Source organism: Hyaena hyaena, unplaced genomic scaffold (assembly GCF_003009895.1).
Source record: "Hyaena hyaena isolate Hyena2069 unplaced genomic scaffold, ASM300989v1 scaffold_1494, whole genome shotgun sequence".
Classification (NCBI taxonomy): domain Eukaryota; kingdom Metazoa; phylum Chordata; class Mammalia; order Carnivora; family Hyaenidae; genus Hyaena; species Hyaena hyaena.
In genome coordinates, this window is record NW_024082126.1 from 1 (window position 1) to 26092 (window position 26092).

The following is a 26092-nucleotide window of genomic DNA, read 5'->3' on the forward strand; positions in this document are numbered from 1 at the left end:
GGCCACATGCATGGACCACATCATCTTGGGGTCATCCTTGATGTCCCGGGCTCCAATGTGGTGGCCAAGTTGCTTGCGGTAACCATCTTTGTATATGTACTGAGATAAAAGTAGTCATTTAAAAGATAAACATGTTAGAAAGGGCTAAAATCTTAGTGATTTAAAACATCATTATTTTAAATTTGGAACCATCTGAATATCCACTTATCTTCTTATCCTAAACTCTGATTTGACTTCACAGCAATACTCTACTGGGAAGACAGGCCAACTACATAGTTCTAAGGTTTGCAGACATTAAGTCCCTGGAAAAAAAAAAGGCAGCAACACTTCCCGAAAATAAATTGGAACCATAAGCTACCTTTTCTTTATCTTGGGCCACTGAAATCACTAACCCAGAAAATTTACATTTGATTTGAGAAGGTTACTTTCCAGGCCACAGGTATCTTGTTACCTTGCCCTTGCCCACCTGTCACACCTCCCAAATCTAGCTCTGTTGACTCTCACTGCATCACCTGACTCCTTAAAATGGACTGGCTTGCATTTTCTATTCTGCATACCCTGCTCCGTTGGAGATCAAATTTGGCTGGGGTTTCTTGGGATTCTTAGAGTGAGAAAACATTATATAACTACAAGAACACATTTTAGTGGTGGTGATGGTGGTAAGGGCTGAATGGATATCTTCACTTTAGGAAATAACACCCCACAAATCCTAACGTATATGTAGGGAAATCTGAATTCGTCACTGAAGGACTCACTTCTTTCAGAGACAGCAAGAAATCAGAATTACCATTTTACTGTCTTTGGTTGTCTTTGTTTTTCTGTTTTCATTTAAAAAGAGCTCAAAGGAAGCACTTAAGGTAGTTTTCCAAAGACTGAGTTGACAAAAATCCAGAGCAAGATTAAGGAAAGGTACATTTTCCTAGACCTGGCTGAACCAGGTCTTTTTTTGATGTTGAGCCAACATATGTAACCAAATTTTTTTTTTTTAACTCTTCTGACATTTTCTTATTTCTATAAGAAATATCTATAATTATAGTATGAACAACCATAGATTCAAATTCAATTTTATACTAAAGTTTAGGATACCCCATCCACCTATGGGGCCTGATTTTAAACTTTTTGGAATTAAAAACATAAAAGAGCTTTTTTCAGTGAAGAACATTTTTTTTTCATTTAAAGCACAATATGTGTGCTTTAACTGGTGCATAGGTGAATCTCCCTGCTGTACTGATGATCATTTGCTCCCAACCCTATACAGCAGTGTACATGCATGGAGTGTGGCTACTCACATCACTGGCAATGTCCCTGGATGCCTTGGCTGCCACGATTGGGATGGCATCGCTTCGCAGGTCATAGCCTTTCTTCTTTGCTTCTTCATTGGCGAGTTTATACAGAGTCTATAGAAAGAAAGTCAGAGTTAAAGTAAAAGATTTGACAGTAACAATTTGGAGATTATTAAGTGACATACCAAGTAATTTTTAAAAGGACAGGGTCTGGAAACAACTAAGTTTCCAGCAATGTTGGAAGCAAATAAATTATATCTTATAACCCCCCCAAATACTTAGCTTTAGGAATCAATGAGATCAACATTAATCTATGGGTATTAACATAGATTAATATTTTAATCCATCATATACTTTGTAGGTTAATATATATCATGTAGTTTGTTATATTATGCCTATTAACATAGATTAATATAATATAGTAGTATAGGTCAATTTACAGAGTATCAATCTATACCTATTTTTAACTGAAAAAATTACAGAACAATGTTTAATATTGTTAATTTATATATAAAATATATAAACTCACATACCTTCATTCATTCCTTTATTGCTGAAAACATTTTCCACAATCATGTAATACTTTATAATGTTTAAAAAACAAAGGAGGAAAAGACTGATGTACCATTTAAAACAGCTAACTGGACTATAATCACAACTTTAAGATTCTAAATTTTGGCTATATCATATTAGTAAACCATGTGCCTAAAATAAACTGCATTTTACCTTTAAAAAGTCCAGTGCTGTTAACAGAGAATACTTTTTTTTCCCCACACCTGAAGCTTTCTTTCTATAGAATGAGCTCAATTTTCTTCTCTGACCTTTCTCCTTTTTCTGCCCTTTTACTCACTGCTGTGAATCACTGACTTACTGATTTATTTAAATAGTAGGAATGGAATGACTAGGTACTTCCCACTCAGCTCTGATCTGCCCCCTCTGGGACTAAGCCCAGTGCCTCTGTTTTTCTGGGCTCTAAGCAAGATCTTACCCTTGAGTGGAGTTTAGCTAATTGCCCTGTTCTAGTGTGGCCTCTGCCTGAATGGGAACCTAATTCTGAGGTTCAGTTAGGCTCATTTTGTTCTCATTCAAATATATCCTTGAACTTAATTTTAGTTGTAAAAAAATCTGAGATTTCAACTTCTATTCATATTCCTTTGTTTTACCTCTCAATTGTATTGAGGATCCAGGTATGGAAAAGTTACATATCATTAGAAGTCCCGTTGGCAAGATTGCCAGATTTAGCAACTACAAAGCTAGCATGCCAGCTGGACTTGTATTTTAGGTAAATGACAAATAGTATTTCAGTAGAAATATTAGGTCACTATTTTATCAGGCTATCCTACCGCCTTGGAAATGCCAAAAATGCTACTCAGTCCCATTGACCCACACCAGCAGTGGCCATAAACTAAACAGGTAATGCAACTTCAGTTTGCCCACAGAATCCTATAGCATATAATATTCAACCCAGAAATAAAAGCCTAGATGGGCTGAGTGTTCATGTCACAGAGCCACAGGCACCATGATCGCTGAGGCCTGAGAATCTCCAAAGAAGTATGTATGGGGAAAACAAAGAGTAACAACGATACACACGTGGTGCTGCACCACAGGATTTGGCCCTTACCTCGCTGTAGTTGAGTTTGTTCTGCCTTGCCAACATGATCTCTGGGGTATCAGGCATTATATGAACTTGAGTCTTGTCTTTGTCCCAGGCCTCTGTGTATAAACGCTGTCAAAGAAGATGTTGATAGAGTACTATTTGAAATGGGAATTACAAAAAGTTAAGCATGATTATTATTAATGTAATTAGGAAAAGCAAACCAAACTTGGATATAAGGTATTCAAATTGGAGGTTTGAGTCTTAACACTACTGATCAAAGCTATAATTGGGAATAGTAGAAATTATTTAGAGGATTTCAAGTATATAATTTAGGAGGTAAATATGACCCTACACACTTCACTGGATAATTTTAACTGCACTAATTGTTCGAGGATTATAGCATCTTTTGGAATCTTGGAGAAGCCTGAGGTAGCTGGGGCTCACCTTGTTCATATTGATGGCATTGTTCTTGGCCAGCACCTGCTCCAGGGAATCAGGCACACTGGTGAATTTCAGCTTGTCTGGAGGCTGGCGGTAGATGTTGTCACTCAGTATCTCCGCAGCTCTCTTGCACATGACCACATCCACAGACCCAATGGGGACCCAGCCAATACCTCTCAGCCACTGGAGATCTGATTTGTAGATGTTCTGTAAAGATGAAAACGGCAGAAACTCTTCAGCAAGACTAAAAGATTTATGGTAAAAATGCCAGTGCAATCAGTAATAACGTATGATATTAGAAGTTGTATTTTCATAGAAAACAAGCTCATGGTGTTAGACCAAAAGGGGAACTATGTTCAAAAATGACCCAGAAACATCTCCTAGCCATAACAAAAACTGACCATATATTTCTGGTGGTAAGGAGAGGACTGATCCAAATTACTATCAGTCAGTTCAGTGAATGTTACTACAATGCCCATGTGTACAGGAAAACAATGCCAGCCCAGAGTGGGAGAATCCACAGGTATGTCCAACAACAGTAAATAAAGGTTAGGCCTAGTCAAATGAAATCCTCTGAAGCTACTAACAGCCTTATTTTAAAGAATATTGTTTACTTGCAGATAGGTAATTAATATAACATTACAAGAAAGAAAAGCATAAAACAATGTATGTGGATAATTAATATGAGTAGGAGTGAACTTTTTTCAGTGATTGGATTATGTTGGATTTTATTGCCTTCTATGTATTTTTTCTGGTTTCAAAATATCTGTAGAGCTCTTTAGAAATAAACAAAAAGTGTATATATATAGCAATGATGTAGAGCCCCTGAAATATTGAGGCAGAACTTCATGGCTTTAACACTATCCAAGGCTCAGGGCAATTGATGATCATTTCATTGGTCTAAGGCCCCAGTCTCTTTCCACCAAGTTCTCAGGACAAGAAGATGGACTTCTTGGGGGCGCCTGGGTGACTTAGTTGGTTAAACATCCAACTTTGGCCCAGGTCATGATATCGTGGTTTGTGGGTTTGAGCCCTGCATCAGGCTCTGTGCTGTCAGTATGGAGCAAGCTTTGGATCCTCTGTCTCCCCCTCTTTCTACCTCTCCCCTACTCATTTTTTTTTCTCTTTTTCTCTAAAAAATAAACATTAAAAAATTTTTTTAAAAGAAGATGGACTTCTTTCCAGAATAGTCTTTCCATACCTTTCTCTCTCGATTTATTTTTTTAAATAAAAATCTGTGTTCTTTTTAAGTTTGTTTATTTATTTTTCAGAGAGAGAGAGAGAGAGAGAGAGAGAGAGAGAGAGTGGGGGGGGGAGGGGCAGAGAGAGACAGAGAATCCCAAGCAGGCTCTCAGCATAGAGGCCGACCCTAGGCTTGAACTCCTGAATCATAAGATCATGACCTGAGCTTTAATCAAGAGCTGGTCTCTTAACCAATTTGAGCCACCCAGGCACCCCTCTCAATTTATTTTAAATCATTTTTCGGCTAAGGAGTTTTGTTAACACATTAAGTATTAACTACTTCACAACTTCACAACAAAGGAATTGGACATTTGCCCAGCTCATGTGAAGGATTTTACTCATAACAGCAACTAAGTAGAAAATATAGACTGATATTTTGCAGTCGACACAAAAAGCCTATTGGAATTGCCCTATGTGGATTACTGATTGCCCCCTAAATAAAAACAGCAAGAATGAAAACAGTAACACTTTATACCTCTGGAGTGCTTTTTAACTTTCCAATGACTGTTAACATTCAAATAGCCATTAAGGCCTCATCACAGTGTGGGGGAAGTTGATCTTGAAAAGGCACTCAACAAATAGACAGATGTAAGCAGTCTATCAATGTTGTCACCTCCTCAGGTGGCATTAACCATTTTAACTCTTTCATGTGCAGGGAAAGCCTTTCTTTTCAGACACAATTGCAAAACCCAGGGTTCTGTATATCAAAAACTATAGAACAAATGTGAGCATTTTCACAGGTGGGCTGTACAGTTTCTAGTAATGGCCAATTATTAATTAATAACTAAAATAATTAAATATAAATTAAAACTTAACTTTATTTTCCAAAATCCTCTAATGCTTAAATAATCCCTTCAAACATTTAGAAACTATGTACTGTAGGAAATGTGCTTCTCACACCCAGATTTGATATTAAAAGCAACAGCCCTAGGTAATGGGGGTGGGGGGGTGTCTCTCATTATCACGTGACCATCTACAGAGAGCCGTGCTAAGAGAAGAAAATGCCAGTTAACTGATCCAATAGCTTACAAACATAGCAACTTTGTTTCATAAGAATAAAATTAGCACTGTAACAGGCATTAGAATTCTACTAACTATAACCTCATCTGGTTTGCAAAATGCGAAAAACAAATTTCATAGTAATTTTTTTTTTAATAAAAATGTGTTGTTTCTACCCCCTTAAAAGAATAAAAGAGAATGTCTCCATCTGGTGGACTTTGAAATATTGCTTAATTTTGGTTGTGTTTTTAAAAGACCAAATCCTGTTCTTAAACTTCCCTTCCTTATAAATGCTATTAAACGTACTTATAATAAAGCAATAAAACTATACACTGATTCAAATCTCATTCAATGATCAATAAATCCTAGCTTAAATAAGCCAATGGGCTGCATATAAAGGATAACTTTTATATAGCTGAACACAGCACTTTTATAGATGCTGTACTCACATCGCTCTGGAGGTCATAGGCCTGCCGAGCATGGATGACGTCGTTCTGGTCAGGCAGGCATATCCACTCATGCAGGTAGTTCTTATAGTCTATGTCACTGACTAAGGTCTGGCACTTCTTGGCCAGAACAACCCCCAACATGTCCACTGGGCTGCTGAACTTGGTCTTCCACTTCTCAAAGTCCTTCTTGTACTCCCTGTCACTCTGGATCTTGGCCACATGCATGGACCACATCATCTTGGGGTCATCCTTGATGTCCCGGGCTCCAATGTGGTGGCCAAGTTGCTTGCGGTAACCATCTTTGTATATGTACTGAGATGAAAACACACAAATCAGGTTTTTATCATAAGTCCTTCAAGGTCAAAAGTGTGTACAAAATCACCTTGCTTACATCAAAACTGTAAGTTGGCTTTTTCTAATAAACGTTAATCAAGCTGGTATCTTGACCTTTACCCTTGAATCTTACAGAGCTAAGAACGTAGATGGAATCTGTGTAATTGTAATGCATCCTCAAAATCACCTCTGGCCTAATAATAAGGAATAATTTTGGAGGCAGGTTGTGCTCACAGGGTTAGAGGCCATTTGAATAAGGAAACTAGGACAAATGAATTTTAGGCACTAAAAGCATGTCAGGAACGAGTCGCACCTGATAACATGGTGTGTGTAATAAGTCATAAAATGAGTATCTGGTTACTAGAAGGATGAAGGACTCTAGGTCAAGGACCAAGTTTAGTACTAGTATACTAGTTACTATAAGATAATAAAGTAAGAGTATACCATTAGTGTATTAATATAATACTAGTATTATTATACTAGTAAAGCTGATGTAGCAGTCCAAATGGTTAGAACATGCTCTAGAAAACTCATGGGTTCTAGCCCCAGATGGGCCAAGAATATTTTTACCATTCCATGTCCAATGATGTCTTGGGATCTAAGCCAGTTATTCAAAACACATGCCTCTAGTCTCAAAGATAGTATAGATGGGTCAGCAGGAGGCAATATGGTAGAATGGGAAGTAATGAGGTTGTCTGGAGTTTCAACTCCACCACCTACAAGGAGTTTGATTTTAGACAAGTTGCTTCAGCAACCCACAAAACAGGGATAATGACAATACTTATACCCTAGGACAGTTATGAAGTGTACATAAGATAATGCATGTCGAGCTCTTAGCACAGAGTTCTCAACACTTCCTAGTTATTCCTGCTATTATTATTGACATAAATCCATTTGTGGGGAAGGTCCAACATACATAAACTAAAGTGAGTCACTAACACAACATTAAGGGCACCGTATTACCATATTCCAAAATAGTGGGCCTTGATATTTAGAGCAGTGGTCTGTTCGACAAGAATCTTCTGAGGCACCATGAAAGGATGATGATTTTATTCTGGGAGGTATGTGTTAGACAGCCAGGAGCTGTTATTAAGGGTACAACCTTAGGTTAGTAGCCACCTCTGGTATCAATCAACTGCCTTCGTTTTTAATCTTAAAAGGGTGAATTACAAAATCAAGTGTCAAATCAATTTTGTGAATATTGTATATTAAAATGTTATACAGAGCCAGGACCTGATTCTCACTGGGAGTACTTAAGTTTATGAGTTATACTTTCCATAAGCATGGTGTTAATTTTTAGATCTCCAAGCCTGCAGCTGTACTCTAGTAATTTCCATGAGTGGATCTTTCTCCATTTTTGGTGGGTCAGTGTCCATTGAATATACTGTGTCCTAAAAGTTATAACCCCTTTTATGAACATCCAATTTTTCACTTCCTTCAAAACTAGGTTTTTTGAAAAATCCCACATAAATACAATAGGTCATGTTTCCAAGGGCAAGAAGTTCTTTTTGAAGATTTAGTTCAGTATAAGTGTCAGTTCAGACTGATTATAAACTTGGGGCAATACTGAAACTCACATCACTGGCAATGTCCCTGGAGGCCTTGGCTGCCACGATTGGGATGGCATCGCTTCGCAGGTCATAGCCTTTCTTCTTTGCTTCTTCATGGGCAAGTTTATACAGACTCTAAATTGGGGCAAAAGAATATATAATTATACATCAGTTAGATTTTGACATTCTTATCCAAAAACTGACAGGTGACTAAAATAATTCACTAAGTTCTTCCTAGGTAGGCACCTATACTAATCTTATTCTGAGACTTCTAAGCCTTTGCGTTATTTGCTGTAGACTTAAAAAGGATACATATATAGAACATTGCAGCTTTGTTTTGTACTTTAAGACTTATTTTGAATTAACTAAATATAAATATTACCCAGTGTTTCAAAATTTTTAGTTATACCCATGAATCAGTTTTTTTTAAGTTTATTTATTTATTTTGAGAGAGGCAGAGATAGCATGAGTCAGGGAGGGGTAGAGAGAGGGGGAGAAAAGAATCCCAAGCAAGCTCTGCACTGTCAGCATGGAGCCCAATGTGGGGCTCGAAGTCACAAAACCATGAGATCATGACCTAAGCTGAAACCAAGAGTAGGATGCTTAACTGACTGAGCCACCCAGGTACCCCTAATGAATCAGTTTTGAAGAGAACTAAAAAATTAAGCTGAAACTCATGGGTCTAAGGTGGCAAAATATGGATATAGAGGGAAAGACTTGATTAACTATTGATCATGGAAATTAATTCACTCTACACCTATTCTGCCCCAATTTTGTGCTGTGACTGTGTGGGACTCAAAGAAGAGTATGAGGCCTCTCCCATCATCAGGGTTTCAGGGAGAACTGACGAAAAGACTGATAACCTACAGACTAGGCTACCAATAAAGGTGATTTAACCATACTGTTAGGAAAGAGCTCCAGGAAGGAGTAATTAATCCTGAATTAAGAATCAGGAAAGTGGGGCACCTGGGTGGCTCAGTCTGCTAAGCATCCGACTTCGGCTCAGGTCATGATCTCAGAGTTTGTGGATTCGAGCACCGTGTCAAGCTCTGTGCTGACAGCTCGGAGCCTGGAGCCTGTTTCAGATTCTGTGTCTCCCTCTCTCTCTGCCCCTCCCCTATTCATGCTCTGTTTCTGTCTCAATAATAAATAAACTTCAAAAAAAAAAAAAAAGAATCAGGAAAGTTCCTGCAGACGGATTGATCTTTGCATTAGACCTTGAGTGATGAGTAATGAGTATGGTTTCAGGAGACTGAGATGGGAGTCAAGGGCAGAGGGAGTTGCATAAATCAAAGCACAAGGGAGTGATGGTGCAGGAGTATCAAAGAAAGGGGGGAGCAGTGCCAGGGATAAGTGCAAGAGAAGACAAAAGAATCTGGAGTTGGACTGAAGGCTTGGTGCTAAAACAAGTTTGTGCTTGATTCCACAGGAAATAGGAAACCATCAATAATCTTTGAGGAAGAGTGACATAATCAAATCAAGTCAAATAAATCTGCATTTTATCTTCCTATCCTAAATGGAAAAAAATTACAAAAGAATTGAACTAATCTGAGAGAGAAAAGACCAAGAAAGCAGCCGGGGTAGGTTAGGCATTCAGTTCAGGGCATTCTCCCTGGGTCTCTTCCAACCAACAGCAACAGTACAGCATCTCTGAGCTTCTGTAGCAAAGACAGAGTCCAGAATTCCAGAAATGCTGAGTGGCTACTTACAGAGGCTCTTTGTCTCCTTAAATTCCAACACATGCAATACATGCTTTCCTGTAACAATACAGCACTTATGTCATAGCTTTTGCTAAAAAATTCACTCTTTTTTGCTTTGCAAGTAGGACTTGATGTTTTTTTGTTTCTGGTGACAGTTGAAAGTTAGTTATGTAAGTGCTAAAATTAGTTTATACTTTCCATAATAAAATGACTTAAGAGGGTGGCTCATCTAGCTAAATTCTCTTATGTTATATCATGCAGAAGAGTAATATATGGTTGACTTATGTTTTCAAATAAACGTTATTTTCTTTGCTGGTAGCACAAAGCTGGGAGAAATAACTCGTACATCAGCTGACAGAAAGATTATGTAGGTTCATAAAAATCTCCACAGGCTTAAACCAATAGGCTTAATCTAAGAAGAAGAAATTGCACAGAGATAAATGTCAATCTTTAAACTGATTTTAAACCGAATTTAAGTTGCCTAATGTGTAAATTCAGGCTAGAGGAAACCTAGCTTAAGCCCAAGCAAAATGTCTTAGGGTTTCAGCTGATCCCAAGCTCCATGTGCCCCAGCAGTGGTATAGCTCCCAATGCAGAAATGGAGGTCAAATGTCCATAAGAGGAAATAAGATGTCAACTATATTCTGTACTTGCAGAATTTTGTTTGGTTTGGAGGGTCACATTCTAGCAGGAGTGTCATGTGAAGAATGCCCAGGAACTGGGGATGTTGGATTAGAAAGTGAACTTGGGGTGAGGTGGCAGGGGAGGCACCACAGTAGCCATGCTCATCTCCATGGAGTTGGCAGAGACTGCTTTTGCATAGTCTCAGGAGACTATAGACGTCTGCAGTTTGAGAAGTTTGACTCAATACATCACAAGCATATTTTTTTTTAATATTTTTTAATTATTTCTGAGAGAGAGAGACAGTGTGAACAGGGGAGGGTCAGAGAGAGAGGGAGACACAGAATCCGAAACAGGCTCCAAGCTCTGAGCTAGCTGTCAGCAGAGAGCCCGACGAAGGGCTGGAGCCCACGAACCATGAGATCATAACCTGAGCCAAAGTCGGAGGCTTAACCGACTGAGCCACCCAGGTGCCCCCATAAGCATATTCTAATGGAATTTTTCCACAACACATGGGCTGATTTAAGAGATAAATTCGTTGTCACTAACAACACTTAAGCAAAGGCAGGATGACAACCTGTTAGGTGGGGACTCTTGTACTAGAAGAGAGGCTGACCTCTCAGGCTAAAACATCTGTGGTTCTGACATGAAGGCACATGGCCCCATGCTCACAGAGGGTGAAAAGGAAATGGGCTCGCTGATATATACCCTGGCAGATCCTCTGTTTCTGTCTCCTTCTCTCAGTGTTATTTGATAATACTGTAATTTTAACCCTGACTTAATTTTATACATTAAAAATCTTAAAAATTGACTTTAAACCACAATTTGGAAAAAATAAATCATATATGGAAAATAGACTTAGCACAGTGATACAGCATAAGGAGGTGATAAATGTACAATCTATTGCTAATTTCCCAATTAAAAAAATTAATAAAAGAAAAAGCTTTGATAATTCTTATGGTTACTGCTTAAATCATTAGTTCTTATTATTGTCACTTTGTAAGTGATAATTCATATTACTTGAAGTTTGATGTTTAGGATGAGAACTGAGAAATGCAGGAGTTGCTATTCACACTGAGCAAGAAAAAAGATTCTTTATACAACTGTTATTTAGTATTACCTCATCTGGGACAGATTAACTGAAATAAGAAACCACATGCAAACTCCATAGAATTAGTATCTGCTCCTACCTCACTGTAGTTGATTTTGTTCATTCTTGCCAACATAATTTCTGGTGTGTCTGGCATGATGTGGATCTGGGTCTTGTCTTTGTCCCATGCTTCCGTGTATAAACGCTATCAAAGAAAATATTTAAGGCATCGGAAAAAAATTCAGTGTATAGTTAATAAGAATTTAGGGCCACAAGAATTTTATAAACAAAAATAACAAGAGGTTATGCATTTTATACGCATGTATGGTAGACACATCTTCAAGTAATCAGTTCATAGAACAGATATTTGAGTGACTTATGATCTTCTTAAATGTATGTTAGCAAAAGGAAATTGAGGATAACTTTTATGCAAAGAAAATCTTCCATAAAAATGTTTTTTAGCAAAACCATAATTACTGAAGTAAATAAATATAAATGCTACATATATCAGATAAATAGATATGGATGGATGGGTAGATAGATTAGATAGATAGTCTTTTGTTGCTCAATGCTTTCTTTCTTTTCCTGATTACATTTCTTTTTCTTTGACTTTGCTTTTAGGGGTCCTCCTACTTTGGTTCTCTGAATTTTGAAGCCTTACCTTGTTCATGTTAATGGCATTATTCTTGGCTAACACTTGTTCCAAAGAATCAGTCACACTGGTAAATTTGAATCTGTCTGGAGGTTGGCGATAGATTTTATCACTCAAAATTTCAGATGCCCTTTTGCATTTTTCCACATCCAAAGAGCCAATAGGAACCCAGCCGATGCCTCTCAACCATTGGAGATCCGACTTGTACATATTCTGTTGACACAAATAGCCAATAAAATTTTATTTTTGCATTGGGAAAATATTTTTATCAAAGGATATGAAATAAAGATCATTCTTGAAAATTCAGCTTAATAGAGAGACAGCATGTCTGACAACACTCTTTTTTGGTCTGGAAGTTTAAATAATTAGTCCACACAAGGAAAGAAGAAATGCTATTCCTGCCTTACAGGAGCTGGTAAGCTTGGTTCCACCTATCGCTACCTTCTCCAAGGACTGTTAATTCACTTTTGCACATCATTATGATTCTTAGGTACTCACATCGCTCTGGAGATCATAGGCTTGCCGAGCATGGATGACGTCGTTCTGGTCAGGCAGGCATGTCCATTCATGCAGGTAGTTCTTATAGTCTATGTCACTGACTAAGGTCTGGCACTTCTTGGCCAGAACAACCCCCAACATGTCCACTGGGCTGCTGAACTTGGTCTTCCACTTCTCAAAGTCCTTCTTGTACTCCCTGTCACTCTGGATCTTGGCCACGTGCATGGACCACATCATTTTAGGATCATCATGTATTGCTCGGGCACCAATGTGATGGCCAAGCTGCTGACGATAGCCTTCTTTGTACTTGAACTAGAAGAAAAAAAACACAGTCAACTATTTTGGCTGTTAGCAAAAAGCAGTTACTAGGCCCCAATTTTCCTATTCATTAAAAATGTAATGATTTCCTCCTGAACATATATATATATGCACTTTGTAAACCCTTTAGAAAATGAAAATGGATACAAAAATGAAAATAAAGACATTATTCTACCATTCAGTGACAATCATTTTAAAACGGATTTTTAGAGTGTGTGTGTATGGCAGAATAAAATTAGGAGTCCTATTGTATATACCTGCTTTTTTTTTTATTGAATAAGCATTCTTGTGTCATAAAATATTCTCTACAAACATGAATTTTAATGGCAGCAGATATTACCTTATGTTGCTATCTGTTAATACTTTTAACCCTTCTCTGATTATTAAACATTTTTAAATTATGATGGTTACTTCCCATATTTTGGAAATGGAAAATATATTTTTAAGCTCATGGACTAATGAAATAGAAAGATAAACATTTCTAGAAATGTGAGCAAAGCTGTCACTTAAAATAAATGTTGGCAACCAATCACTGGACACAGAAGTAAACATATGGTATGTGTGGATGGATAATGAATAATGTGTCCCATTCACTCACCCCTTATAGGTTCACTGGTTCATAAGGCATGGATTTTTTTCTGAAGGAATCCTACAATGAATTCAATTGTATATATGAATATATCATGTGGAATAGCCCAAAGGGTGTCTGAACTATAGTCAAGTATCTAATGTTTTTGTTCAGCAGGAAATGGACAGTATTTTGAAATGCATGTTGCTATGGACTCAAAGATAGCTTTGTGTTGAGAATTTCATTACCATTATTTTACTTAGAAAAAAGACTGTTAGACCCATCCCATAGGATGGTACACACTGCCAACGAGTGTTGAGCACATTCTCTTTGCAACCAAACATCTTGTTCACCGTCATGGACAAGGGCCTAATACAGTGTCTGGAACATCATTTAACCGACATCAGCAAAGGCTTCTTAAACGAATGACATTTCCATTCTTGCCTCAACTTGTGGCTCACCCAGCTGAGCCAATACTAACCTGTGTTATTCTGAAGACATGGATCTGAAACTTGTTCCCTGGTCTAAGAAGATAGAACTAAGTAAAAGGGAAATGTAATGCCCCAACCCCAATATCCCAAGAGCCAATATCAACTGCTAAAGGGCCTGATTCATCAAATGACACTCAAGATCTTCTGACAACTGCCCAATTATCAAAGATCTTTTCTAAAATATATTTCACATCACTTTTTAATATGTTATTTTGTTTGTATCGCTAAAAGTCTGGCTTAAACTCTGCTGAAATAAAGCTATAACATACAAAAAAAAAAAAAAAAAAAAGACTGTTAGCAAGAACTTTAACCTCATAGCTTACTTGCTCTACTATATATTCAGGAAAGAGAAAGACATCTGAGCCAAAGCCAAGGCAAAGAACTTTTTAGATGCACTTACTTCACTTGCAATGTCTCTGGAGGCCTTGGCTGCCCTAATGGGAATGGCATCCAACCGCATATCATAGCCTTTCTTTTTGGCTTCTTCTAGGCCAAGTTTATACAGTTTCTGAGAAAGACACAGATCATCATAAGTTTGACTTGTAAAGTGCAGTATAAGCAAAATGCATCATGCACAAGGAATATATTGCTTACCTCACTGTAATTTATTTTGTTTTGTTTAGCTAGTAAAACTTCAGGAGTATCTGGCATAATGTGGACAGTGGTTTTGTCTTTATCCCAAGCTTCTGTATAGAGGCGCTACAACAAACAAAAAAGATGTGACTAGTATAGGCTAGTAATGAACAGATACATAAAAATAATCTGGTTCTTAATGAGAGTAAAGACAGTCTACTCTGTGAGCTGGTATTAGTGACATCTTTTTTTTTAATCGTTTATTTATTGAGAAAGAGGGAGAGATAGGGAAGGAGGGAGGGAGAGAGAGAATGAGTGGGGAAGGGGCAGAGAGAGAAGGAAAGGGAGAATTCCAAGCAGGCTCTGCACCGTCATCATAGAGCCTGACACAGGACTCGAACCCACAAATGTTGAGATCATTATACGGCCTGAACTGAAATCAAGAGTGGGATGCTTAACCAAATGAGCCACCTGGGCACCCCTGTATTTGTGACATCTTTAGGTCTAGATGTCTTATATCAGTAAGAAGCATACGGCATGTAAAAACCACTTTAGTGTGAAGCAATATAACTAAATATGATTTTTCTTTTATAAAAACAGATTACCGTGTTTACACACACACACACACACACACACACACACACACACACAAACACCCCATTCAAGTGAAGACTTACATGGTTCATGGTAATAGCATTGTTTTTTGCCAAAACCATTGGGATGGAGTCCATAAGGCTTGAAAACTTGAATTTATCTGGGTGCTGACGGTAAACATGATCACTCAAAATCTGGGAAGCTCTCTTGTTCTTCTCATCCTCAAGAGAGCCACTGGGTAGCCAGCCAATGCCTCTTAGCCACTGAAGGTCAGACTTGTACAAATTCTGAAATTGTAAATGACAAACCACCAAAGCATAAGTATATGCCCCTAAAGAAATAAAATTATGTATTATATTTTACTACATATTCTCATGCTTGAATGCTTGGGAAATTTACAATTTTAGTATGTCTTATGAATCAATGGAATATTCAAATTAGAAGCATATTTTGGAAAACATTTAAAATGGCAGAACAAAGAGAGTGATCCAACTCTTCTAGATCAACATATCAGAGTCTTTAACCAAAGCAAAGGGGGCTTTGCCTGCTCTTTCTCTGTGGGTATTGGTGCCTCCAGATATTTGGGACCTTAGATAGGGTGTGGGCATTAATCTAGGGATATAGAACTCAGTTGTGTAGACTCAACTCCCCTTACTTTAGGGAAAATTTGATTCTTAGGAAAGTGGTTATGGTGTTTAGTTGGCCAAAGGAAAATCTTGGACTCACATCACTCTGGAGGTCATAGGCCTGCCGAGCATGGGTGACATCATTCTGGTCAGGCAGGCATGTCCACTGATGTAGATAGTTCTTATAGTCCACATCACTGACCAGGGTCTGGCACTTCTTGGCCAGCACCAACCCCAGCATGTCTACTGGGCTGCTGAACTTGGTCTTCCACTTCTCAAAGTCCTTCTTGTACTCCCTGTCACTCTGGATCTTGGCCACGTGCATGGACCACATCATCTTAGGGTCATCTTTGATGTCCCGGGCTCCAATATGGTGGCCAAGTTGCTTGCGAAAGCCTTCCTTGTACTTGTACTAAAGGAAAAAAATATATCTTATTCCTTTCAAGATTAACTTATGCTGCAATTACAAAGCACATTAACTCCAGCTACAAATATCATACTTAATAAACTTCATACAAATTCCAGCTACAAATACTTTGAGTTTGTCCTTATCCCACCCCACATCTCTAGGATCATTTCACTCTGTTTTAATTTGTTATTCCTTGGAAGATTCTTTTCAATTTAAAATTAAATCGAGAATGCTTTAAAGTGATAAATTGCAATCAAATCAGTATAAACAGGGGATAAAGTCTTACTTCACTGGCAATTTCTCGGGATGCTTTTGCTGCTTTGATTGGTATGGCATCAAGGGGGAGATCGTAACCTTTTTTCTTCAATTCCTCATAACCCATTCGGTAGAGTTTCTGTTAAGAGATGAAGATCACTTTGGGAAAAACTATTTTCCAGAAACAACTGTAGCAGAATGAATGCAACATACTAAATATTTAAAGACTCCCTGACAATACTATCTGCTCTAGAACACTCAAATGTAATTGGAAATTGTGCCCATTGATTGCTACAGATCCTATTTTAAACCTTAAAGCTATTTAATTACCCAGATCAACAGAATTAAATATCAGCTCTTCCCAAATACTTCTGAGTATGAAGCAGAAGCAAATTGATAGAGAAAGGAAATAAAATATCCTTTAGGTGCCATTTTCCAATTACCTTTGAGTGTTTCACTAGAGGTTTTTGTTAGAAGAGAGCAATGACTTTAGTGGGGAAAAATTAAGCCTAATGGGCTGTCTCTTCATGTGGCTCAGGCATTATAAAATAGAGTCTATTTCACAATATAGGGCTGTCCATAGCAGGATCCACATCTGTAGGTAAGAAACAAAATCCTTCATAATTTTTTAAATCTAAGATTTTGGGGAAGAAACTTTAAATGTTGAATTTAAAAAGTTTAAATGAAACAATTTGCTTCTTCAGATTTGTTACATAATTAAACAAGTGAAAATTTAATGCATTCTATCCAGAAATCAGGTGGTTTAAAATGCCTATTGATCCTGGAACGTGTTTATATTTTAGTCATGTGGCATTATTCTAATACATTATTTAATGTTTAAGTCTTTCTATTAGAGTTTTGTCTTTAAAATATTTAATTTTTACATCCACAGATTTCAGGAGATCATGCTATGACGATAATAAAAATAAAAATGGAATTCTCCTTAATGGTTTTTTTATGATTGTTCATTTGAAATTTCATGTATGTTGGGCAACATACTAGCTAAACACTGCAGGCCCAATACCAACACAAATTGTCTCTGACTCTGAGAAGCACCCGTCCACATAGGGGAGAGCAATATAAACCATTACATTATGATGATATGTGCAATAAAGGACTACAAGGAACAGACAGCACACACCCTTAACTCTGCCTGAGACACAGAGTGCTAATTAGATATTTAAGCTAAAAGCTACTAAATAAGAAATTTAAGTCACATGTAGTTTATTAATTAAAATGATTCAGACATTCAGATTACTTCCAAATAATTCACTGCCTTAGAAATAGTTACAATGAGCTTTCTGAAAGCACATGCTGAATTTGGAAAACTTACATCACTTGTATTGATTAAGTTTGCTTTAGCCTGAATAATGTCAGGTGTATCAGGCATGATGTGGATCTGAGTCTTGTCCTTGTCCCAAGCTTCTCTATAAAGTCTCTAAAATGTGAAATAAGAGATTTCCAGTGGTTTCGTTAGATTAGTCAACAACATCATTAACTTCAAACAGGATTACTAAATTCATCTGAATTAAGCATTTTAACTGACAGAATAAGCAAAATATAGGTAACAGTATTTTTTTTTTATTTGATTGGGGCATAACTGCCTTTCAAAACATAAAGTATGGATTACCTTTTCAAAGTTACAAATAACCCTGCCTATTAGAAATCAACCTAAGTAACCAGAGTCTTTGCCAAGATCATCAAATAAAGCAGAAGTTCTTCATCTGATTGTAAAAGTCTCTTTCGGTGTTTAATTGGGAAATAGCTCTTCCCTTCTCAAAAGAAGATCTATTCAAGGCATATCTAGAAATTAGGGGGTTGCATTCCCTAGGTTTTATTATTTATAGTTATACCTTATAAGTATTTGGGGGGATTAGGATCCCAAGAGAATTTTGTATGGAATTTATCCAAAATCTCCTAAATATCCCAGAGCCATCCTCTGTCTTTTTTCAACAGAAGACAGGGAACCCAAACAAAAATCTCACTGATTTACTAACACAAGGGAGTAAAATGTTTGATGACAGGATGCTTACACTGTCAGAGAATCCCCCCACAAGATACTTATCAATTCCAAAAGATAAAACAGTAATTTGACAGTGGAGAAACTTCATACACCATTTTAACCAGGTGACCAAAATAAAAATGATCAGTAATGGAACAAACTGGTCTTATGCATCATCTGATATGACATATCGTGGAGGATGCCACACGTGCTGTTCTGCTAAAAGTACAAAACATGAATGTAATCATGAGGGTACAAAAGACAGACCCGAATTGAGGGAGATTCAACAAAATGACTGGCCATGCTCTTCTCCAATGTCAGGGACTTAGAAGGCAAAGCAATAGTGAGGAGTCAGTCCAGATTACAGGAGACTACAGATACGACAAGCAAATTTATTGCATGATCTTGGATTGAATCCTGGGTAAGAAAATAGTTTTTATTTTGTGTAAAGAACATTCATGGTAAAATTGATTAAGTTCTATAGACTAGTATTGTTTCAACACTAATTTCTTGATTTTGGTCACTGCACTGTTATGTAAGACAAATGTTCTCATTTTCAGGAAATACACACTGAAATATTTAGGGATAGAGAGGTATCATAAAGCAACTTACATATATATGAAAGAAAAATAGGGAGGGAAAGTGGGGGGAAGCAAATGTGATAAATGGGGTGAAGATACATAGACATACATAAATATATTTTTATTGTGTATACATATAAATTATTTATACTTTTTTTTAACAACTTTTCTGTATGCTTGAATATTTTCAATATGCACAATTTTAGAACTCTCATTGGTTTCTTGGACTTGTCAATTTCCCCTTGAGGCATGCAGTGTGGGGTGTAGGGTTGGTACTCTTCTCCTTCCTGAACATGCTTACTACAATCCACATAGTCCAGAGGAGCTGATTAAGATCTTCAGACCAAAACAAAGCAAGGCTTGTGAATTTGCACAGGCACTTACCCTGGTTGTGCACTAGCCCTTCTGATTAAGAACAGAGATTCTCAACCTCAGCATTACTAGTGCCGTATACTGGAGAATTCTTGGTTGTAGGGGTGCGGTCCTGTATGTTTCTGGTATGTTTAGCACCATCCCTGACTTCTATCCACTAGCTGCCAGTAGCATGCCACCCTCAAGTTGTGACAATGGAAAAGGTCTCTACATGTTGCTGAATGTTCCCTGTAGGACAAAACTGTACCTAGCTGAGAACCACTAAGTGGGACCATTTCCTCAATGGCAAGTGTTGCTTTCACCACAACCCCTCCCCTGCTCCCTGAAAAACAGAGAAAATGCTAATGTTTGTTTATACTGAGAGAGAAGTATTGATCTATTCAAAAGGACGGATAGCAGGCTCAAGGATCCAAGTGACCCTCTTCTGATGCCTGACGGAATCAGTGTCTTTGCCTTCCTATACCCAGGGCGCACTGTTGAAGAGGTCTGTTGTGAGACATTAATTCTGATAAACTTCATGACTGAGGGTTTTTCTCTTGGCCACCTTATTAGTTCAGTGCTTTATAAATAGCCCTGTCTCATAGAGAGAAAAGAAACTTGGAACCCAAAGGGGGTGATGTTTTGCATATATTTGTTGCTTTATTAGCTTGTTGGATTCAAGCTAATCATAAAAATAAGCACAAAAAAAAAAAAAAAAAGAGTGGGCCTGGGTGGCTCAGACGGTTGAGTGTCTGACTTCGGCTCAGGTTATGATCTCGCGGTTTGTGGGTTCAAGCCCCGCGTCAGGCTCTGTGCTGACAGCTAGCTCAGAGCCTGAAGCCTGTTTCAGATTCTGTCTCCCTCTCTCTCTGACCCTCCCCTGCTCATGCTCTCTCTCTCTCAGAAATAAATAAAACATTAAAAAAGTTAAAAAGACAAAAAAAAAAAAAAGAGAAGAGATGAAAATTTGAATATTTATAATAAAGCTAACAGGTCAGCATTTATTATAGATTTTGGATGTAAACATTGTGAAAAGTCTGAGGGGTTGATTGGGAAAAGAGTAGCTACAATTTACCAAATGTTAACTATAAGCTAGTTATGAGCTTTATATAAACACTAATATATGTGATATGTGTAAAATAAATAGCTATTATAAGTATTCAGATCCTTCTAAGACTCAAACAATTATTATATATAAATTTAAACTTTCTTGTCAGTTCCAGAATCTCTGTGCACATAATTCAAGTATCTGTAATTTTCAGAGTTATGCTTTTCACTGAACAATGATGACTAATCTTTCCCTTCTTTGCATAGAATTACTCTACACTACTATCTTTCATTTATTTTATTCAATAAATTTTGAGAGTTACAGGTTAGACACTGCTATCAGTGTGGGAGAAGGAAATAATTTGAAGATGGGATACACACACATAATATGTATGTGTATATGTATATATGTATGTATATGGTTCTCTACTTGTCTTGATTCGGCTTAACAAGATACATTATAATCACTTGGCAGAAAATATACTCTTTTTAACAGTTCCACTTCATCTGTGCAAAGTACTCAAAATACTGCCCTCTCAAACACTCTATTCCAACACCACCACAAATCTAGATCGTTAATGCTTTCAAGTTTCAAAGGAAAAAGTATGTTCAATAGTTTTCGCATTTTCATAATGGATGGATGGATGGGATGGATGGATGGATGGATAAATAGAGAAATAAATAAGTAAATAAAGAAGAAAGATTTAGGTGACAAAAAATGACAATAACTCCTTTTACATGATCCAGTGCAGGTAGTTGATCATTCACATGAAGTAACCAGGTATTAAATATTATGTTATGTTGTGCCAAGCGGTATGATATGCTATGCTATTCTACTAATTAATTAAGCAAATGCTTTGAGCACCTACCAGGTATCAGGTACTATAATTTTCCTATTTCTAAAGAGTTACTCACGTCACTCCTATTTTTGGCATTTGTCTTTGCCAAAACTATGTCCATGGCATCAGGAATGCTGGTAAACTTGTTCCTGTCTGGAGGCTGACGGTATTTCTTCTCACTGATGATATCTGAAGCCCGTTTGTTCTTTTCTGCCTCCAAAGAACCCAGGGGACTCCATCCTATGCCTCTCAGCCACTCAAGGTCAGACTTATACAGATTCTGTGAAAATACAAGGCACTCCATCAAAATCCCATCCTCATCTGGACCCTTGATTCAAGTGATTCTATGTATTGCAAACAGATGTATTTTAGATATTCAACACTAATTCTTTTTACTCTCTGTGACTTAATAGCTACTCAAACAGCAACATATAAGCTACTGAATTAAAAACAAACAGACCTCACTCTGTAGTTGATAAACTTTTTTAGCTTGAATAACATCATTCTGGTCAGGCAGGCACGTCCACTGATGCAGGTAGTTCTTATAGTCCACATCACTGACTAAGGCCTGGCATTTCTTGGCCAGCACGACTCCTAACATGTCCACTGGGCTGCTGAACTTGGTCTTCCACTTCTCAAAGTCCTTCTTGTATTCCCTGTCACTCTGCATTTTGGCTACATTCATGGACAATACAAGCTTTGGATCATCTTCCAGACTCCGGAATCCAATATGGTGGCCAAGTTGTTTGCGGTAGCCTTGCTTGTATTTAAACTGAAATCAAAGGAAACAATTCTCTTATTAACATAAAAAAAGGTCAAGTGAAGCTCAACAACTTTAGCTTAATTAGCAGCTCAATTTGCTTTGTTTGCATGTTTATTTTACACAACTGAAGTGAGAAAAGGGATGTCAATGTTAACTTAGTAAGAAATGTAAAAACTGACCTAGAGGCTTTGAAAGAAATGCAATGTAGTTTATTATCAAGAGGTTATGATGAAAAATTAATTCTAACTAGAGGCAAGAAACACATGCCATGGTATGCTAGACATTGTGTATGCTGACCTCAGGGTAATATTTATGATAAACAAAGGTAAAGCTCTTGTGATAGCTTTATGGGAATGATGGAAAGGTGTGGGCTTAATTCACAAAACAAGGAAGGTTCAGGACTTAATTAACAAGCCTAATAGTATAGATTAATTTATTAAGCAGTAGGATTTTTGGTGGTTTGCCATATGGTTATGTCCTATAAACTTGTCTTGTTCAGGATCCATATCTTCATGCACATGTAGCTAAAAATAGCTAAATAGATTAGAAAGAAAACTCCACAAGGTCTCAACATATTGCTAGGATGAGTCAAAATGAACTACATAAATTCAGGAAAAGTGAAATCTAGTAGTTTGATGAATTGGGAAAAACCTGCATTAATGCTGGATGACAATAGCAAGTGACAATAATAATGATAATAACAGCATTTACTTGACACTAGAGTCCTAGCACACCCTACATTTCATGGAGTTAGGTTCTACTCTCTTGGGTTCTACCGAGCTTCATGGTTATGTATATTACAAATACTCAGAAGTTTAAGTAGACTATAAGCTCAATATGGGCAATCTTATAAAATTTCTTATAACAGTAGTGTCATGGATTCTGTAGGGGCACAGATAAAAGCAAATCAGAAATCATTTACTCTGCGGGTGTTTGGGTGGCTTAGTCAGTTAAGTGTCTGACTTCAGCTCAGGTCATGACCTCACAGTTCATGAGTTCAAGCCCCATGTTGGGCTCTGTGCAGACAGCTCAGAGCCTGGAGCCTGCTTCAGATTCTGTATCTCCCTTTCTCTCTGCCTCTCCCCTGCTTGCACTCTGTCTGTCTCTCAAAGATAAATAAATATTTTTTAAAAATTTTTTCTGGAGTGCCTGGGTGGTTCAGTCAGTTAAGTGCCCAACTTCAGCTCAGGTCATGATCTCGCATTTTGTGAGTTCAAGCCCCATGTCAGGCTCTGTGCTGATAGCTGAGAGTCTGGAGCCTGCTTTGGATTCTTTGTCTCCCTCTCTCTCTCCTCCTCCTCCTCCTCCTTCTTCTCTCTCTCTCTCAAAAATAAACATTTAAAAAATCTTTTTTTCTTTCATAGTTTATTGTCAAGTTGGTTTCCATATAATACCCAGTGCTCATCCCAACAAGTGCCCTCCTCCATGCCCATCTCCCCCCACCCCCCCCACACCCATCAGTCCTCAGTTTGTTCTCAGCATTCAAGAGTCTCTCATGGTTTGTCTCCCTCCCTCTCCCCCACTAATTTTCCCCTTCTCCCCCATGGTCCTCTGTTAAGTTTCTCCTGATCCATTTATAAGTGAAAACATACGGTATCTGTCTTTATCTGCCCGACTTATTTCCCTCAGCATAACACCCTCAAGTTCCATCCATGTTACCACAAATGGCCAGATTTCATTCTTTCTCATTGCCATATAGTATTTCCATTGTATAGATAAACCTTTAAAATCTTAAAAACTTTTTTTTTAATTTAAAAAAAATCAAAAGAAACAAAAGAAGCTCATTTATTCTGACCTGACCTCTCCTAACAGGAAAACAACACTACATTTTGGAGTACTACCTTGAGAAGGATACTGAAAAAAAAATGGAACAAATCACAAGCAGAGTGAAGGACTTTTAACGAATATTGAATATTCAGAATAGCGTAGGACTTATAACACTAAAACCAAAAGAGAATCAGAAACTCGTAATATGAAGAGATATCAGGTAAAGGGGAAATAAGTTACTTAGTGATGTTACGGAACACAGACCTAGAGCTGAGTGACAACATATTCAAGTTCAAAATAGGGAACTATATAATGAGAATTAGAGGTGATCTAACAAGGAAATGACCTGTCCTGAAGTGCACAAAAATTCTTATAAGTGAACGTGTCCATAGACCAGACAACCACCTTTTGGAGATGGAGAGAAGGCAGGACACGGAGTAGGAAACTGAGGTGAATAGCCTTCGTGTTATCTGCTAACCACAGTCTATGGTTCTAATTTATTAAGTACTCCAAAATAGCTCTAATTTCCTTAAATTTTATAGAATATAAAAACCATTTGAGATAGGAACCCTTACCAAATCCAGGAGTTTGGGAGGAAAAGGAGGCAGAGTCCCCTGAGAAAACCTTCTAGCGTGAGTGCGAACTGGGGAAGATAAAATCGGGGCGGGACCAGAGACGCAGAGGGACAGGGGCGATCCCCCTCTGCAGGGAGTGAGAGGGGAAAGAGAGAGGCCGAAACTGCTCAAGGCACGGTCCCTGTAACTGGGGAACAGAAAAACCTCCGCTCGGGACACAGAGGGACCCGGCCGCCTGCTCTCCAGCTGACCCTGGGCGGGACACACTCATCCCACGTGACCCCCGGATAAAACTGCTCCTCACTGGCTAACCCAACCTGGAGGAGACGGGAGCAGCGGCTTCTAGCTCAATCCCCGGGGGTAGGCAAAAGGCCTGGGACTGCCCTGAGGGGCTCGCCTGCGAGTTTGTGTCTCCGGTAATTTCAGTGGGGCGCACAGACTGGGATCCGGAAACGAGGTCTGGCCTGGGATATAGAGTGCGACCCACCTTGGCTGCGCCCCCGGCATGGGGAACTTACACACCCAAAAAAGTGAGTTGCAGCACTTGGTTCAAGAAGGGACTGGGGCGCCACCACTCTTCTCCCCACGACCGCCAAGGCAGAACTCCCGCCTGACACATTGGATCAAACCACGCCCATACTGCTAGAGAGCTGCCCTCCTCCCTTCCTTCTCTTTTCTTTTTTTTTTCTTTTTTTATCGGAGCACCGACCTGATTAATTCTGGTCACTGGCTTTCTTAAACAGTCACATTTAATCCATTCTCTAGATGTTAATTCTACACCTACCTACCTTTTCAACTCTTTCTCTCAGGAGTAATCAGACTATATAGTTTCTCTGGATAACACCATCATCTTTCTCTCACCTCTTCAACTATATTCCACCCTTTCGCTCTTTGAAAAAAGCTTCTTATTCCTTCTGCCTGTTCATTTCATTTCCAGTTTTGTCTCATCCCCGCCCTGTCATCTCTCTCTTTCTCTATGCTCTTCAACCAGCACTGCATACACCCAGCTATTTAACTGTAGCTGGGAAATCTGGTTATATGCCTTAAATTGTTCTTTGTCTATTGGGTTTCTTTTTTTTTCCTTTTCTTCTTTTTGACTTTTTTATGTATTTTTATTTTCTATTATTCACCTTCCCTCCTCCCTCTTTTCTCTTTACTTTTTCGTTTTCCCTTTCAGTTTGTGTGTTTCTTGGATTAGTCTGTGTGTTTGTGTGCCTTTGCTTGCTGTGTGTTTGTCTGTTTTCTTCTCCAGGGCTACCTCAAGAAACAAGCCAAAGTACACACAGTGGAGAGTACCAAATACCACTACGAGTAGGAAAATAAAATAACCAAGGTCTCAACAAGAGAGACCAAGAGATACCATTCAAAAAATACTTTCTGAATGGACAGGCTCTGGACAGTCAAAGAGCCTTCTTTGGTACAGCAGTGCTCACAGGTGCAGAGTGCATAACAAGCTTTTAAAACTAACAAGAGATAGAAAGCTAACCAAAATGATGAAATGAAAGAGCTCTCCTCCAAAGAAATTCCAGGAAGAATTGACAGCTAAAGAACTGCTCAAAATAAATATAAGCAGCATAAGTGAACACGATTTTAGAACAATAATCATAAAATTAATCGCTGGGCTTGAAAAAAGCATGGAGGACATCAAAAAAACTGTGGCTACAAACAACATGGAGCTTAAAAATAGGTATGATGAATTTAAAAATGCGATAAATGAGATACATAATAAACTGGAGGCGTCCAATGCATGGATTGAAGAGGCAGAAAGGAGAATAACTGATTTAGAAGACACCATTATAGAAAAAGAAGAAACTGAGGGGAAAAAAAAGAGACAAACTGATTCAGGAACATGAAAGAAGAGTTCGAGAGCTCAGCGAT

The 26092-nt window shown here is 38.1% G+C and overlaps 1 protein-coding gene across 1 annotated transcript in view; it reads right to left on the minus strand.

Annotated features, from left to right (window-relative positions):
* Nucleotides 1-6: 6 nt before the first annotated feature.
* Nucleotides 7-26092, minus strand: part of LOC120225731 (nebulin) — a gene marked incomplete at its 3' end in the record, with an annotated part of 101507 nt that continues 75421 nt past the window's right edge. The window contains exons 51-67 of the mRNA XM_039223898.1: nt 21570-21881; nt 21186-21389; nt 17623-17727; nt 16321-16428; nt 15726-16037; nt 15083-15286; nt 14427-14531; nt 14233-14340; nt 12456-12767; nt 11967-12170; nt 11406-11510; nt 7922-8029; nt 6012-6323; nt 3325-3528; nt 2905-3009; nt 1290-1397; nt 7-99 (exon numbers count right to left, since the gene is read on the minus strand). Of these exons, the coding sequence (XP_039079829.1) occupies nt 7-99; nt 1290-1397; nt 2905-3009; nt 3325-3528; nt 6012-6323; nt 7922-8029; nt 11406-11510; nt 11967-12170; nt 12456-12767; nt 14233-14340; nt 14427-14531; nt 15083-15286; nt 15726-16037; nt 16321-16428; nt 17623-17727; nt 21186-21389; nt 21570-21881 (3009 nt within the window). The remainder of the gene's footprint in view (nt 100-1289; nt 1398-2904; nt 3010-3324; nt 3529-6011; nt 6324-7921; nt 8030-11405; nt 11511-11966; nt 12171-12455; nt 12768-14232; nt 14341-14426; nt 14532-15082; nt 15287-15725; nt 16038-16320; nt 16429-17622; nt 17728-21185; nt 21390-21569; nt 21882-26092) is intronic.